Source organism: Acinonyx jubatus, chromosome B4 (genome assembly GCF_027475565.1).
Source record: "Acinonyx jubatus isolate Ajub_Pintada_27869175 chromosome B4, VMU_Ajub_asm_v1.0, whole genome shotgun sequence".
Taxonomy (NCBI): Eukaryota; Metazoa; Chordata; class Mammalia; order Carnivora; family Felidae; genus Acinonyx; species Acinonyx jubatus.
Window position 1 is genome coordinate 75,410,497 of NC_069387.1, and position 15,742 is coordinate 75,426,238.

General features: G+C 39.8%; 1 protein-coding gene across 5 annotated transcripts in view; it reads right to left on the reverse strand.

The window, feature by feature from the left end:
• The window catches only part of LIMA1 (LIM domain and actin binding 1), an 83,320-nt gene that overhangs the window by 10,798 nt on the left and 56,780 nt on the right, over window positions 1-15,742 (reverse strand). For 2 of the 5 annotated variants that reach the window (XM_053226219.1, XM_053226218.1), the window contains 5 exons: window positions 11,206-11,293; window positions 9,827-9,975; window positions 6,952-7,059; window positions 2,317-2,374; window positions 680-792 (listed from right to left, as the gene is read on the reverse strand). In XM_053226219.1, coding sequence (XP_053082194.1) covers window positions 680-792; window positions 2,317-2,374; window positions 6,952-7,059; window positions 9,827-9,975; window positions 11,206-11,293 — 516 coding nt within the window. The remainder of the gene's footprint in view (window positions 1-679; window positions 793-2,316; window positions 2,375-6,951; window positions 7,060-9,826; window positions 9,976-11,205; window positions 11,294-15,742) is intronic. The other 3 variants (XM_027036106.2, XM_027036108.2, XM_027036107.2) reach the window with 3 other exon arrangements.

Genomic DNA, 15,742 nt, shown 5'->3' on the forward strand with positions numbered 1-15,742 from the left:
ATATTTGTCCACAGAAAGGGAGAAGACTGTTTTTAAAAACTGGTGAATAAAAGGCAGCCACAGTTTAAGTAGCCTAGTGAAGTTTTCTTAGGATAAAAAAGTCTGTACATTCCTTAACACCTAATATTATACACCCTAGTATAAGTGTTACTTGAATGCCCATTTTTATAGCAAATGGGCTGGCCAACCCCCACTGCGATGTACACATTCTTTAAATAAGTTAACCACTAATCATGTTATGGTCAAGTTCTTCAGACCAGGGAGCCACTAACTTTAAGTTGACATGCACGTTCCCACCCAATGAGCTGATTTAATTTAACAGATTTCTTGAGTTTCCCAGTCTGTGGTCTTTTACCCCTTCACAGATTTATGGACTTTGGGCATTTTTTTCCCTCAAAAAACATAATTTTCTTTAACTTTGGGTTTCCTTAAAACTTTCATGAATTTTCCATATTTCAAAATGAGAGCTATTAGTGAACCTCTCTCCTCCTGGCTCAAACATTTGAGCAGAAAAAAACAAGATTTCCAGGGAAAGTGATTGGCATAAGTAAGCCCTTATTTGGTGTTTTTACCCCCAGGAAAGCAAAAATAAGTTATAATGAACATAAATGGTATAAAGTGCAATGAGATCTACCAGTAAACCAATGTCTAAAGGCTCAGAGAGAAATTGCCATCATACCTTCAATGCTTTGGGAGGAGAACTCTCAGAGAGGCTGGAGGCTCTGGCATCTGGATTTAGTGGCTTGGGATGGACAGGCTGCTGGACCTCACTCTTAACCAGGAAGTTACCTGCTTGAGTTTCAAAAGGAAGAAATTCTATAGCACCTCTTGGCAAGTCTCAGAAATGGTTCCCCTCCAAAGCAAAGTTTTGTCACCTTCACTACAGGACAGGTCCTTTCCACGCCAGGAGATACACAGCTTTTCTAATGCTAAAAGCTTTGCTCTTAGACTCTGAGCTGGGAGGCTTTCTCACCCTTAGCCACACACAGCAGAAATCCAAATCATCAGATCTGAAGAACTTTCTGCCAGCCCCCGTCCCCACCCCCCCCACCGTGGGATGTTATATTTAAAGGCTGTTTGTAGACATTGATGGCTTTTCTGTAGTCAGCACCCCCCAATAACTCCTTCTGGAGTTGGGAAAATGAAGGAATGTGAGGGTAGAAATTTCATATCATGTGCATGTGCACACGTGTGTGTGTGTGTGTGTGTGTGTGTGTGTGTGTGTGTGTGTGTGGTGTGTAATCTGACAGTCTTTTTAGTCAATCCTATAGCAGACATCCATGGATGAAGATTATGGAAAAAGGCTCTATGAGGTTTTTTTTTTTTCCATAATCATTGATGTGTCACCTGGATAAGTTAATTTCCTGCTAATATATTAACTGCGGAAAACTCTGAACAGGCACAGAAAAATGCTACTAAGGAACCATTAGAGAATTCCTTAAAATCTAGAGTTAAGTCAACAAAGTACTAAAAGACTTAGGCTTATTTTTCAAATGTTTTGCAAACCTAGTCAAAACTGAGAAAAATTTCTAGTCCAACCAAAATGCTTGCAAAAGGAATGTTCCTGGATTCAAGCAGCAGATTTCTCTCTGAAATTTTTTGAGGTAGGATTTACTAGAGATTTGTTTAGCTCATATTTCTACTTTAGTTGCTGAGTTTTCAATGTCTAGTAAAGTCATTATCCTGGCGGAAGCTAGAAATCCACAAATATTTTTAAAAATACACTGAAAATCAGAATCAATGTGGATAGAGTAAGGAAAAAAAAAAAAGAAATGTTTTTGTCCTTGGGAGAGATGAGGCTCAAAATGACTCTAAAATAGGATGAAAAGGTGATAAAAATTCAGCACCAGCAGGAAAATCTCTAGAATCTAGCTAGAGGGTGGAATATGGTACACATTTAGATAAGCAGAGGAAGATATGTTTAAAAGGTTACCCAAATATCAATTCTTTATCCTTGTAAATGAATAAAATCCTTCTTGGCCAAACTCCTATTAAAATGAAACTTCAAAATTAGTTTTTGCAGCTTTAACCCTGAAAAGATTTGATGCAAAAGGTAGGATAAGTTCAATGAGAGAAGCACCAAAAGTATTCAGTGCCTCAAGTTAATCATATCGAATTTAACTTCTCCCTAAGCCATGGAATGTGTGAAGGGTAGGCAAGCACCAGTCCTTGAAACCAAATGAAAGATTTGATCAGCTAAATTACTGGATTTAATATATCACATTCTCAGCACTGACAGCATTGGAGACATCCCCGGACCAAATACAGAACACAGAATAAGAACCTCATCCTCCAGATCTGAGAACAAATGCTTACGGGAGTCATCTTCAGCAGGGGTGGGACGGATTGCCAGGCTATTCTCAGTTGCAGAAACCTACAAAAAGGGTGGAGGGGGGATTAAGAATCACATTAAAAATAAAAGAGCAAACTGCTGTTAATGCCATAAAAACCTGCTGACTCTAGTCAGTCACTGGCTGCCTGGGGGAAATAACGGGCCTCAGAACAGCTGAGCATTTAAACAAGAGGCAGCAAAATGTCTTTTATGAGGATATTAACATGCCTCTCAATTACAGAGTAACGGGAGAAACAGACTGCACTCAACTGCCAAGCGTGCATCATCTCCCTTTATAAAAGAACTTCTAAACCACATCTTTCTACTGTCAAAAAAAAAAAAAGGGGGGGGCAAAACAAAACCCTCTATCAGAGAGAATAAAGCTTCTCACCATATAACTATAACTCTCCCCAAGCCAAGATGGAGTCTTTACATTAGGAACTATTCTTATTCTTTTATCTTCCTCATTGCTAATTTCCCAACCAGATACATTCAGCTGAAACAAGCTTGCCAGTACAGAAGACACTTTGATAGCTAAACAACAAATTTACCTAAAACCAACCTCTGGTATTCTCTTCAAGGTTAGTTTTCCTTTTTGTTGTTGTTGTTTTTTCATGTTTATTTTAGAGAGAGAGAGCAAGTGAGGAGAGTGGGGGAGGGGCAGAGAGAGAGGGAGACACAGAGTCCGAAACAGGCTCCAGGCTCTGAGCTGTCAGCACAGAGCCTGACACAGAGATCGAACCCACAAACCATGAGATAGAGACCTGAGCCAAAGTCGGAAGCTTAACCGACTGAGGCACCTGGGAGCCCCTTCCTTCTTAATCCCAGTTTCAAAACAGCAGAGTGTTTAACAAAATGGCAGATCTTGTGCATAGGTACAGATCTCTTCCCAGGAAGCCATCAAATTTAAATAAAAACTTTCTATGAGCTCTCCCTCTCCTTTCTGGTGTCCCAGGACTTCTGGTATCCTCCTTCACACCCAAAATCACGAAGGGCCAATAGGTGACCAATGTGGAGTCTGCCTGTAACAGTCTTTCATTCAGATATCAGGGATTTTATGGGCAATGCTGAGTGTTTCTATTGAATAAATTTACAATGCAGATTGAGTCATTGGCTGACTGCACCTGAATTTATAGCAAGGTTGTTTTTTCTCATTACTCTGTTTTCATTACAGAAATTCTGACATGGGATAGAACAAACTGCTGTAATAACAGCTAACATTTACTGAGCATTTAGTATGTGCCAGGTATTGGAATAATCACCTTACATGCATTATGTCATTTAATGATAATGAAAGAAACTAAAAGCTCTTCAATTCCTGTTAATTAGTAGGTGCATCCATCTCAGGATGTTCTTCTCTCACCTCTAATTTTGGTCACCTTGAACGTGCAGGGTAAAGTTAATGCCAATCATGACATCATTGCACATGCCCAACCAGCTGACTTCACTACAGGAACAGCCAGGAGAGAGCATGTGAGATTTCTGCTCAAACATTTCATTAAAGAGAAGCACAGATTTGATCACAAGAGGACAAAGGGAAGAACAATACCTTGACAAAATACTCTATTTCAGACAAGTGCACCTAGTGTCCTTTTTTAACAAGCTGATGTTCCAATCGTTCTTAGGTATTGGTTAACAAAAGCTTGGCGAACAGCTGAAAGGTAAGCAAGGCTCTGAAAAATGTTATGAATTTGCCATGGGTTTATGGGTTTATGAACCTGCAGTGCGGTACGTGAAGATTATGTACTACTGTCTTTATCTCCTTTCCTTCCCACCCACTCCTCAATTCATGGTTTAGTTGCACTGATGCCTTTTAGGCTATAATTAAAATGTTTTGATCCTCCAGTTCGACTCAGAGTTCCAGTTTCATATCAGTGTGAAGACCATCAAGAAGGAAACACAAAATCAGATTAGGGACAATCCAAGCATTATTTTCCGGATGACCATTTCTCAAATTATATGTTCCTTGGGTAGATGGGGGGATTTCAATGCTGGGAATATTTTTCTCTTAAAATTTTTTTTTAAGTTTATTTATTTTGAGAAAGAGAGAGAGAGAGCAAGTAGGAGAGCAGAAGAGAGAGAGAATCCCAAGCAGGCTCCATGCCCAGCATGGAGCCCAACTAAGGAGTGGATCCCAGGAGTGTGAGATCATGACCTGAGCCGAAATCAAGAGTATGCCACTTAACCCACTGAGCCACCCAGGCATCCTTTAAATTTCTTTTTTATAGTATGTAACATTTTAACTCAGTTCTTCTTCTTCTTCTTCTTCTTCTTTTTTTAAGATTTTACTTTTAAGTAATGTGTACACCCAACGTGGGGCTTGAACTCACAACCCTGAGATAAAGACCTGAGATCAAGGAGCACCTGGGTGGTTCAGTCAGTTAAGCATCTGACTTCGGCTTAGGCCATGATCTCGTAGTTTGTGAGTTTGAGCCTGTACTGGGCTTTGCACTGACAGTGTAGAGTCTGCTTGGGATTCTCTCCCTCTCTCTCTGTCCCTCCTCTGCTCATGCTTGCTCTTGCTCTCTCTCTCTCAAAACAAACTTAAAAAAACAATTAAAAGACCTGAGATCAAGGGTCAGATGCTTAAACGATTGAGCCACCCAAATGCTACAACTCAGTTATTCTTAAGACATAATCTCCCACTTAAAAATGGGAAAACCAGGTAGTCTAATAAGAGAACTCATTTGATACATGGCATGGGACTCATGGGACTAATGCATGAGCCCACTGTTGCAAGGACATGTGTAATTTACTGGATTTTATGATTATGAAATACACTACTGCTAAGTATTCTTACTATTTCAAAATACATTTGCAATATGTTTTTGTCAAATAAAGTGATTTAATTTTTCTAATTTATTTCTCATTTTATCATATGATTCATATTTTGTAGCCATTAATCTGAGACCATTTTCCTGTGCACCTACTTAGTGTGTTTCATAAGTTTCGGTTGGTGTTCTGTCAATACATCACACTTTTTAAAAAAATGTTTATTCATTTTTGAGAGAGAGAGAGAGAGAGAGAGAGAGCACACAAGTGGGGGTGGGGGCGGTGCAGAGAAACAGAGACACAGAATCTGAAGTAGGCTCCAGGCTCTGAGCTGTCAGCACATAGCCCAATGCAGGGCTCCAACTCACGACCTGGGCCAAAGTCAGACACTTAACTGACTGAGCCACCCAGGCACCCCAATACATGAAACTTTTTTTTTTAATGTTTATTTATTTTTGAGAGAGAGACAGACAGACAGAGTGTGAGCAGAGGAGGGGCAGAGAGAGAGGGAGGCACAGAATCTGAAGCAGGCTCCAGGCTCTGAGCTGTCAGCACAGAGCTGGACGCGGGGCTCGAACCCACGAACTGTGAGATCACGACCTGAGCCAAAGTCGGACACCCAACCGACTGAGCCACTCAGGCGCCCCACATCAAACTTTTTAAAGTCTCTTATAGTCAAATAAATTTGAGAACTATTGCTCTTAATCCATTTTAATGATCTCTTCACCTTTTGGAAGAATGGCCTCAAGGTTATCAATATGTGTAACAGAAACAATGATTTTTCTCCTAAAATTAATCACTGTAATATATTCGAAAGCTCTTTCTCCTCATCTAACTTAACATTTGACATTGACCAAAAGCCAAAAGAAACTGGGTAATGGATTGGCAGAGAAAATTATAAATTCACCTGATATAAATGTTGTGACTTACTCCGACCAAGCCATTCATCTAATGATGGCTGCATAGAATGCAAATATGATTTGCTTAAAATCTTCCCGTCGTTTTCCACCTCTGCAGGACTCTTTCCAAAGTCTTAAGCTTGGCATATAGAGCTTTTTAAGACCCGCCCTGGCTCTCCCTCCATTTGTCTCTCCTTTACCTGTATGTGCCTTGTGTTCCAGCCAAGCCATCTTGGTTTGGAGCTCTGGTTTCCAAACCTCTGTTTGTGTCTGCCTGGGGTGCCCTTCTTATTCTTTACTTAGCCTTTCCCTTACTCACTTGGTCTCTTTCCACATATTCTTCAGGACTTGGCTCAGACATCACCTTCTTGAGGAAGTCGGGTTAAACATCCTTAGTCTGAGCTTCCATGGCCCCACAGAGCCTTCTCACAACACTTACCATATTGCTTTTTAACAGCCAACCTGTTACTCATCTCCCTTCTACTCTGTTAGCTTCCTTGCAGATAAAGACCACATGGAATGGTCTGCTCACACTGAGTTGCTAAGCTTAGTATTTCCTGTGCTTAGCATGGTGCCTAGCTTTCAAAATAGTTTCAGTGAAAGAATGAAATGGTCTTGCATAAAATGTGTTAAATTAAGAATACACAAATACTTTGAAGATAGGATCGCTAATCAAAACAGATTTTTTAAAATCACTTTAGCTCTACGCCATCTGAGCATTTGCTGAGCAAAAGAATTTTCCAGTGAAGGTTCATTATTTGGTCAGCTATAAGTTGCAGAGTTCCCCAACTAAAATTATGTGACCTGCAAAAATGACAATCTGTCCTGGCAGCTGTTACCAAATTCCCAGACACTCTGCAGCCTACAGTTAGAGTTGTTTCTAATTTTAAGCATCTAATTTAGAACACATGCTTCCTTGGCAACTGGACATCAGACTCTTCAACCCACCTTTTCTCCAACCTGATGGGAGATGCAGACCTCAGGATCTGGGGGCACATTCTCCTTTTGCTCCAACTTATGAGTTTTTATTTCACCACCATTGGCTCTCAAGTCATTCTAGAAAATAAAAATAATCTGTGAGCTAAAATTAAAAATCTCATGATTCTACGCTCTTCATAGCACATCTATTAAATAAACTTGGAATGGTAAAAGAAAAGTTCTTTTAAGAGGCCTTGGGTCAAATCAACCCCCTAATTCTCACAAGCAAAACCCATTTACTAGTGAAATGACAAAAGCAGCTTTGTGGACACATACCTCGGAGTTAAATATTTGTACGCTAGTCTAAAACTGGATGCTCATTAGAATACAGACATATCAACACAGACACACACAGAAACCACCCCCAGCATACAGTTTTCTTGTGATTCACTCCTCTAGCAGCAGAGCTCGTGGGAATGCAAAGCTTGTGAGTTTTATCAGAAAAGACCATTCTGGAGCAGGGGAAAGGAAATGCCAAGTGCCAATAATTAAGAAAATATACTGACCATATATATAAATGCTCGGCCTGGAAAGAGAGACAGGGATGATGCATACATATAAAAACGGAGATTATATTTAACGATACCATAAAACAACCTTTTTTGTGAGACTTTCAAAAACATGCTTCTTTTTTGCATCAAAGTCATACATTGTACTAAAGACATACCTTATTCTGCTTCTCAGAACAAAGCCTCAACAAAGCAGGCATTAACACTGTCATATGGAGTAAGCATAATCACATGTTTTTCCTTGCAAAGAACACTTGGGGCAAAATATTAAAATTAAATTTATCGACTAGATCCAAAGTTAATATAGTGGTAGATGAATATGGACATTTCCTAACCTTTAGTCTGCCACCTTTCTGAAAGGCTAGTACCTTTCTGTTGTTTGCGATTCTTTAGGCAGGGCGAGAAAACAAGCAATTTATGACCTCGGGGCCAGTGAAGAGGGTGTGAGTGTGCTGGCTGAGGTATGGGCTCCCAGACTAAGGGACGCGACTCTGGAGGAACATCTGTGAGGAGCTGGCAGCCAGAGCTGCAGAACACAACAGGCCAGCCCAAGGACTCAATTCTGACCCCATCTCAAAGCCCTGCCTCCAGAATCACGGCCTGAGAGTGTGCGCCTAGTTACAGCCATCCTCTGTAAGGAGCCTGAGAAATTCTTTGGGGATGAGATAAAATGTACTTTTGACAAGAATTCCTAAAGGCTCTTAAAATTTACAGAGCAGGAGAACGGCAATGCATAAACTCTACTAGGAGTTTAAAAAAAAAAAAAAAAGTCACAGAACAGGTTTTTCCACCTAGGGAGTCACCTGGTCGGAATGTTTATAGCAGGAAGACTGAGAAGCAGCAGAATCTTGAAAAGAAGGACTTATGCTCCAAAGATCACCCATTTGCCCTATCTCCTGACCTGCCTTCTAAGTCTAATTTTGCTCATTTTCACACTCAGGGAATAATGAGCCTGTGGTGTTCCACTTTGCTATCAAATTATGCACATCCTCTCTTCTAAAAACCACAGTGAAAAATCACGATGAAATTATTCGTTGCCCAGAGACAGAGTCCACGGGTAACTGCTACTAGAGAATGCATACTTAATAATATGAGGAAAAGAAGGCTCCACTCCTGGAATACATGTGATGATTTCTAATAGATACTAGTTTCGGTCTGCCCAGGAACAAGTAAAATTCAACGCTCTTCTTGGAACTTTGTTTAAAAAAAAAAGGACACCAATAGGTTCATAGCTTGTATTTTTAAATCTTAGAAGGATCAAATGTTTGAAAGGTACACATAAAATATACATATGTACGGTGTCTATATGCATGTGTATATATGAATAAATGGCATTTGAAAGGTAACTTCTGGTAAGCAGTTCTGTAGTGTCAGCTTGCCAATTAAGCCTAGGAAAGTTTAAAATGGAAAATCCTATTTAGAATAACAAATTTTGTGATTACTGAGCAAGCCATCTTGTTATTTCCCCCTCCCCTTTACTTATCTACTATACTATTTCTTTAGAAAATCATTACATCATAAGAGGTAAAGATTAAGTGCACCACATATTATATGATTCATTTATATAAAATGTGCAGAATAGTAAATCCATTGAAGACAGAAAGCAGGGGGAATTGGGAGTGACTACACAGATATGGGGTTTCTTTTTGGGGTGATGGAAATATTCTGGAATTAGACAGTGATGATGAGTGTACAACATTAATGTTGAATATATCCTATATTTCTCTCCAGTATTCTCTCTTTCCTCAAAAACAAAAATGGGGCACCCAGGTGGCTCAGTCGGTTGAGCATCCGACTTTGGCTCAGGTCATGATCTCACAGTCTGTGGGTTCAAGCCCCACATCGGGCTCTGTGCTGACAGCTCAGAGCTTGGAGCCTGCTTCCGATCCTGTGTCTCCCTCTCTCTCTGCCTCTCTCCCACTTTCACTTTGTCTCACTCTGTCTCTCAAAAATAAATAAATGTAAAAAAACAAAAATTAAAAAAAAAACAAAAATAAGTGTTTCTGTTAAAACTAACAGATGACACTTTTTTAGCAACAACAGCAAGATTAAGTAGAAGAGACAGGAAAACTCTCAATATTACTGGATGATAACATCACACACACAAAAATGAGTGGGGTGGGAATAAGGCCTAGGAAAGCAAAGTCAGTATTAGAACACGGTAAGGATTTTGAATGAGGCTAGGGTAGGATTTACAAGAAAAGAGAATGGCTGGGGACCAGGGACGGAGCCAGGGCTCCAAGTCAGGGTCTGGGAGACATTTCTAGTTTCTGCGCTCAGTGACCATTTGCCAGATGAGGGAATGAACGAATGAATGAATGGTACAGAACACATACTGTGTAGTTGGTGGAACTACTTTGTTTGGAGACAGCTGCCTGGTACTTGGCCATTCGATCCTTTATGGAGGTTTCTGACAGGCGTGGTAAGTCCAGATTTCGCCTGCTCTCGCTTTTCTCTGAGTTGAATGCAGAAGATGACAGTTGACCTGGAAGCATGCAAATAATGTGCTTTATAAGAAGATAAAACGGGATTTGAATGATTTTCAGATTCTAAATTTTGGGCTACTATAATTCTTTGTATTATCTTTGTATTAAAAATACAAAGAAGGGTACCTGGGTGGCTCAGTTGGTGAAGCATATGACTCTTGGTTTTGGCTCAAGTCATGATCTCAGGATCGTGGGATCAAGCCCACAGTGGGCTCTGTGCTGAGCATGGAGTCCTCTTAAGATTCTCTCTCTCTCTCTCTCTCTCTCTCTCTCTCTCTCTCTGCCCCTCTCTCCCTCACCCCTCTCTCCCTTTGCTCCTCTCCTCTGCTTGTGTTCTCTCTCTCTCTCTAAAAAAAAAAAAAAAAAAAAAAAGTACAAAGAAGCGGGGGTGCCATTTTAATTTGCATTTCTTTATCAGGAGGCTGATAATTTGCCTGTTAATTTTTTCTTTTGTGAAGTGCTTGTAAATGCCCCTTTCAAAACATAGTAATTATGCTCTCAAGGCATTCTGTTACCACCAGTAATATAAGATAACCAATCTTTTTCATTTTTTTATTTTAGAGAGAGAGAGCACAAGTGGGAGAGAAGGGCAGAGAGAGAGAGAAAGAGAGAGAGAGGAGATAGAATCTTAAGCAGGCTCCACACACAGCGTGGAGCCCGACACGGGGCTTGATTCCATGACCCTGAGATCATGACCGAAGCTGAAATCAAGAGTCAGATGCTTAACTGACTGAGCTGCCCACGTGCCCCAGGATAACCAATCTTGACAGAGGGAACCGCCCATCCATGGCAGCCCTCAAGCCCCAGATGCCCATGAAGCCAAAACTGCTGGCATTATTTACCTTGTAATCCCACAAGGGTACACCTTGGCTTTCACAAATAGACTTCCTTTAAAAAAAACTTTTTTTAATGTGTTTAATTTTGAGAGAGACAGAGAGAGACAGAGTGCAAGTGAGGGAGGAACACAGAGAGAGAGAGAGAGACAGACTCTGAAGCAGGCTCCAGCTCTGACCTGCCAGCAGAGCCTAAAGCGGGGCTTGAACCCACTAACCAAGAGATCATGACCTGAGCTAAAGTTGGACATTCAACCAACGGAGCCACCCAGGCACCCCACAGACTTCCTTTTAATTTGTGCCACTCTTCTCTAAAAGCTTTGAGCATGAGACCAAAAGGTATAGCTACTTATGAGTATTTCCTAGGGAACTTCACATACATGGAACTCTGCTTACCTGGGCCTATTTCCAAATCATCCAGAGAATAGCTGTTTTCAGAGATCCTCCTTCCACCTGCACTACGGCTTTGGGTCTGAAGAATCTGCTTGGAAAACAAAACCCAGCAAGAAGGTTTACACAGGAGATGGGAAATCTTGATGAATGTTCAGAAAAGAGGTCTGCAAATCTCTTTTATTAACAAAATCCACAAGGAATTAGATTTTACATTTGTTTTTACATTCCACAGAATGTGTTTTTAGCATTATAAATATGAAGCAGTACATATTCACAGGTGCCCAGGGAAAAATAAGTAACTGTATATAGGTAATTCTCTCTGGTAATAATCACTGCCTAATCAGCTTAACCAGAAAATTTAGTAATTTAAACAGCATGGAGGTGAATCCTCATGCCCCAGATGATACTGACATGTCTCCCAAACTGCTAAGTCCGGATCGATGGCTGTTACCTACCTGCTCTTTGTTTCCCTGCTCCCTCCCACTTTATCCTTGCTGTTGCTGCCTTGGTTCCCATCGTCATCTTTTCCTTGGACTATTGCATTACATTTCTAATCAGTTCTTCTATACCTTCCAATCAAGTCTGTATGATGCTGCCATTATCCCAAGTCATAGAAAGTAATTATCCCCCAATATAAATCTATATCACTCCCTTGTTCAAAATTCTTTAAAAATTCCTAATCACTCCTTACATTAAATCTAAAGTGCTTAGTATGTCACAGAAGACCCATTCTACATCTGGTCCCTTCCTCACTCTTTACCCTCCAGGAAAAGCAAACTGCTGTGAGGTCCATATTATACATGAGTTCCCTTCTCCCATTACCCTTTTGTCCCTCTGGTTGTCTGTTCCTTCAAGATTCGGGGGAGGCTGAGCAACCTTCTCTCTGTGAAGTACACCTTATCTCTCCTATCTAAATCTAAGTTGCCCTCCCTCTGTTTCTAAGGTCCCTGGCCACACTTCCATTACAACGCTTATTGTGTGTCCCTGGCAGAGACCATGTTTTTTGTTTTTTAAATGGAAAAGTGGGTGGTACAGATTTTTTTAATACGTTATTTTGTGATTCCTATAAATTACTACATTTATATCTCTCACATCTAGGGTAGATCTCTAATTAAAGTTACAAATTATAATTTTTAAGCCTGGAAAAGTAACTCAAGAGAAAGTCATTTAGTGTCACAGAATGTTCCCAGACATGGTACACAGAGGGTATGTCATGTTTGTTCAGCTTGTAATGAGAGCCTTCAACCAGATCCTATCATTCAAATCTCAACTTATTTCCAGATAACTTGAAGTAGGAAAGATATCTGAAATCTGGTATGACGGGAGATAAGAGTAAAACACTTAGCACTCTTCTGAATTCAACATTAGTAAATCGCTATTAAACCTTTACGTTCAATGAGCTAATCAAGTCAACAGTAAAGTTTGAGACTGTGAACTATCATTTTTTCAATCCTCCCCCACCTCCACTGAGACAGAAAACATGCCGCTTCAGAAATCAGAGCCACAGGCTGGTTTGTTTGTACCACACCAATGACAATAGTTTCTTGTAAATTCAACATATACTTAATATCATTTATTTTCAGTCGGCTTTGCTATTAACATTATGAATTGATAAAAAAAAATAAAATAATAGATAGCAACTCTAACCTTGCCACACCATACTCAGGTAAGCTGCACCAACATCAACCACACCCATGTGACTTACATGATGCAACAGATAATGAACATCATCAGCCAAACAAACAGATAAGTTTGGCAGGATACCCTCTCCATCCACGTTTTTTCATCTTCAAAACATTGTTCATTTGCAGATAATTAAAGTAAAGGAAATTCCAAAGACTTATTCTGAATGCTGCTTCACTGTAAGAGGAGTATTATAAAAGAATTTTCCGGGCTCAAAAAAGGGAGAGAGCCTGCAAATACACTTTTTTTTTTTTAACCGAAAGGGAACAGCTTCTGAATCCTTAATACTGAAGCAATATTTCCAATATTTACATGCTGTCAAAGGTAAAGTTCAATTCTAAGAGTATGTGTTATCTGCTGCAACCTGCAGAGAGCTGTTTTCTGTCTGTACTCATGGTCAAGTCCCTCTCAGCCTCCTGCAGAGTCCCTGCACTGGCATAACTGGCAGCAAGCTCATTTAGAACCAGGACATATGCCTTGCCAGGGCAGAGGCTTACTTTGGTTTTAGGCGCATAATATTTTCCATCTTTGCTCGCTTTTAATTTAAACCTTCAGGTTAAATGAAGTCAAGAGCCTTTTTCTTTTTTAAAGCCTTCAGGTTCATGAGGGTATCAGTACTTGGAATTGTTTTCTTCCAAATACTAAAAAAGTGACTGTGCAAAGCCACTTGGTCTTAAAGAAGAAATAGAGAGAAATGTCTCTGGAAATCAAAGTTATACTGATGCTGGTTCTGAGGAGGACCACAGCTCTGAGATGGGAAAGCTTTTAATGAGATTCCAGGCAAAGCACGAAGCATTTCTTTTGATACCATTTCACCTCCAAATCCTTCAAATATTAAGAATAACAAAAACTCGGGGCACCTGTCTGGCTCAGTCGGTTGAGCGGCCGACTTCGGCTCAGGTCATGATTTCGCGGTCCGTGAGTTCAAGCCCTGCGTCGGGCTTTGTGCTGACAGCTCAGAGCCTGGAGCCTGTTTCAGATTGTGTCTCCCTCTCTCTGACCCTCCCCCGTTCATGCTCTGTCTCTCTCTGTCTCAAAAATAAATAAACGTTAAAAAAAATTTTTTTTAAAGAATAACAAAAACTCAGAAGCATTTACGATGAATTTTATGATCCTCATTTTATAAGTGGTAATTTGAGGTACAGGAAGAAGGAGGAGTTTCCTCTAATATTTCTCAAGGAAGTAGAAACACACACACACACACACACACACACACACACACACCCAGGAATTCTGATACTGAAATACTTTTCTGTAACACACTTTTATCACATTTCAGCCCTGTTTACTCAGATGCCTGAGGGAGCCTTTTAAGAGAAGAGAGAAAAGACAAGACACTTTAAGACTTTCTGGAATTTCCTAAGGCTTGGCCTCCCCCCAACCCACAAGTCCTCCTTCCTGTCAGCTGACTATAGTAACTCTCATTAGTGGGAACGCCTCTTTAAATAGTCACTGAGAATCCTTAAACCAAATGTATCAACACGTACCCTTAGGAGAACAAGAGCTTAGGGCTTTTAGCTAGTGGTCTGCAGAATTTCTTTTCTCTGGAAAATTTTCTTAAAGAAATATAGTAAGTGAGGTCTCAAATATCAAGTAAAATGCAGGATTTCCTATCCCCATAATTTTTAGGAAAAATTCTGTTTAAAAGTTGATTCTCAACACTTTATAATTTACCTTCTACCTCTCTCAACCACTTTCTTCAACCTTTCAAGTCTGACCTTCCTTCAGACTCTCATCCCTGAAAGTCAAGGGTAGAGGAAGGATGGCCTTTAGGGAAAATAGGACTTTGCTGAACTATCCATAGCATGTAGACAAAACCTAGCCTTAATTTCTCAAAGTACTGAGAGACAAACATTGCCTTCTTCAGGTAGAAAAAAAAACAGAAAAAATAAAGATCTTTTAAGTAGAACAATAATATATAGAAGGAGCAGTTGCATCCAGGTTGTGGGATTTCTCTATATTTTCTGTATTCTAAGCATTCTACAAAAACTATGTGTATATTCTTTACAATGTTTTTAATGTTTATTTTTGAGAGAGACAGAGTGTGAGCGGGGGAGGGGCTGAGAGAGAGAGAGAGAGAGAAAGAGAGAGAGAGAGGCAGAATCTGAAGCAAGTTCCAGGCTCTAAGTTGTCAGCACAGAGCCCAACATGGGGTTCGAACTCATGAACCACGAAATCATGACCTAAGCCCAAGTTGGATGCTTAACCAACTGAGTCACCCAGGCGCCCCAACTATGTGTATATTCTTACAATTAGGGGGAAAAAGAAAAGGAACGAGAAGTAATTTATTAATATAAATAGATAACAATGATAAAATCAAATGCTGACAAGGTGCTAGAGAATTAAATATGTTCTTAGGCTATGCTAATAGTATTATAAAGTAGTACAATCTTTGAGAACAGCTGAGAATATGTAAGAAGAATGTTTAATGAATTATATACTTTTGGTCATGAGAATACCACTTTAGTAATATAGCTCTCCCCCTAAAATAACTAAAAACAAAATGTTTCTGCCACGATGCTTAGAGTTTTTTATTAGGCTCGAAAAATATCTAATTACTGGGGCATAATTAAACCATAATGAAATACTATATTGCTATAAACGGAGAACCACATGAACTAGGAAGATACATAGAAAAGTCAATATAAAAAAGACCAAACAAAAGATAAAGCACACAAAACAGCACACAGGGACTAAAACCATGTAAAAACTAGTCATGCAGTGATAGCATATCATTGTGCACAGTTGTTTTATTATTTTTTCCTGATAAAAGTTACTGGTTTTTCCTGGTTTACTTGGCTTTTTCTTCTTCTGTTTACTGTGTGTGTGTGTGTGTGTGTGTGTGTGTGTGTGTGTG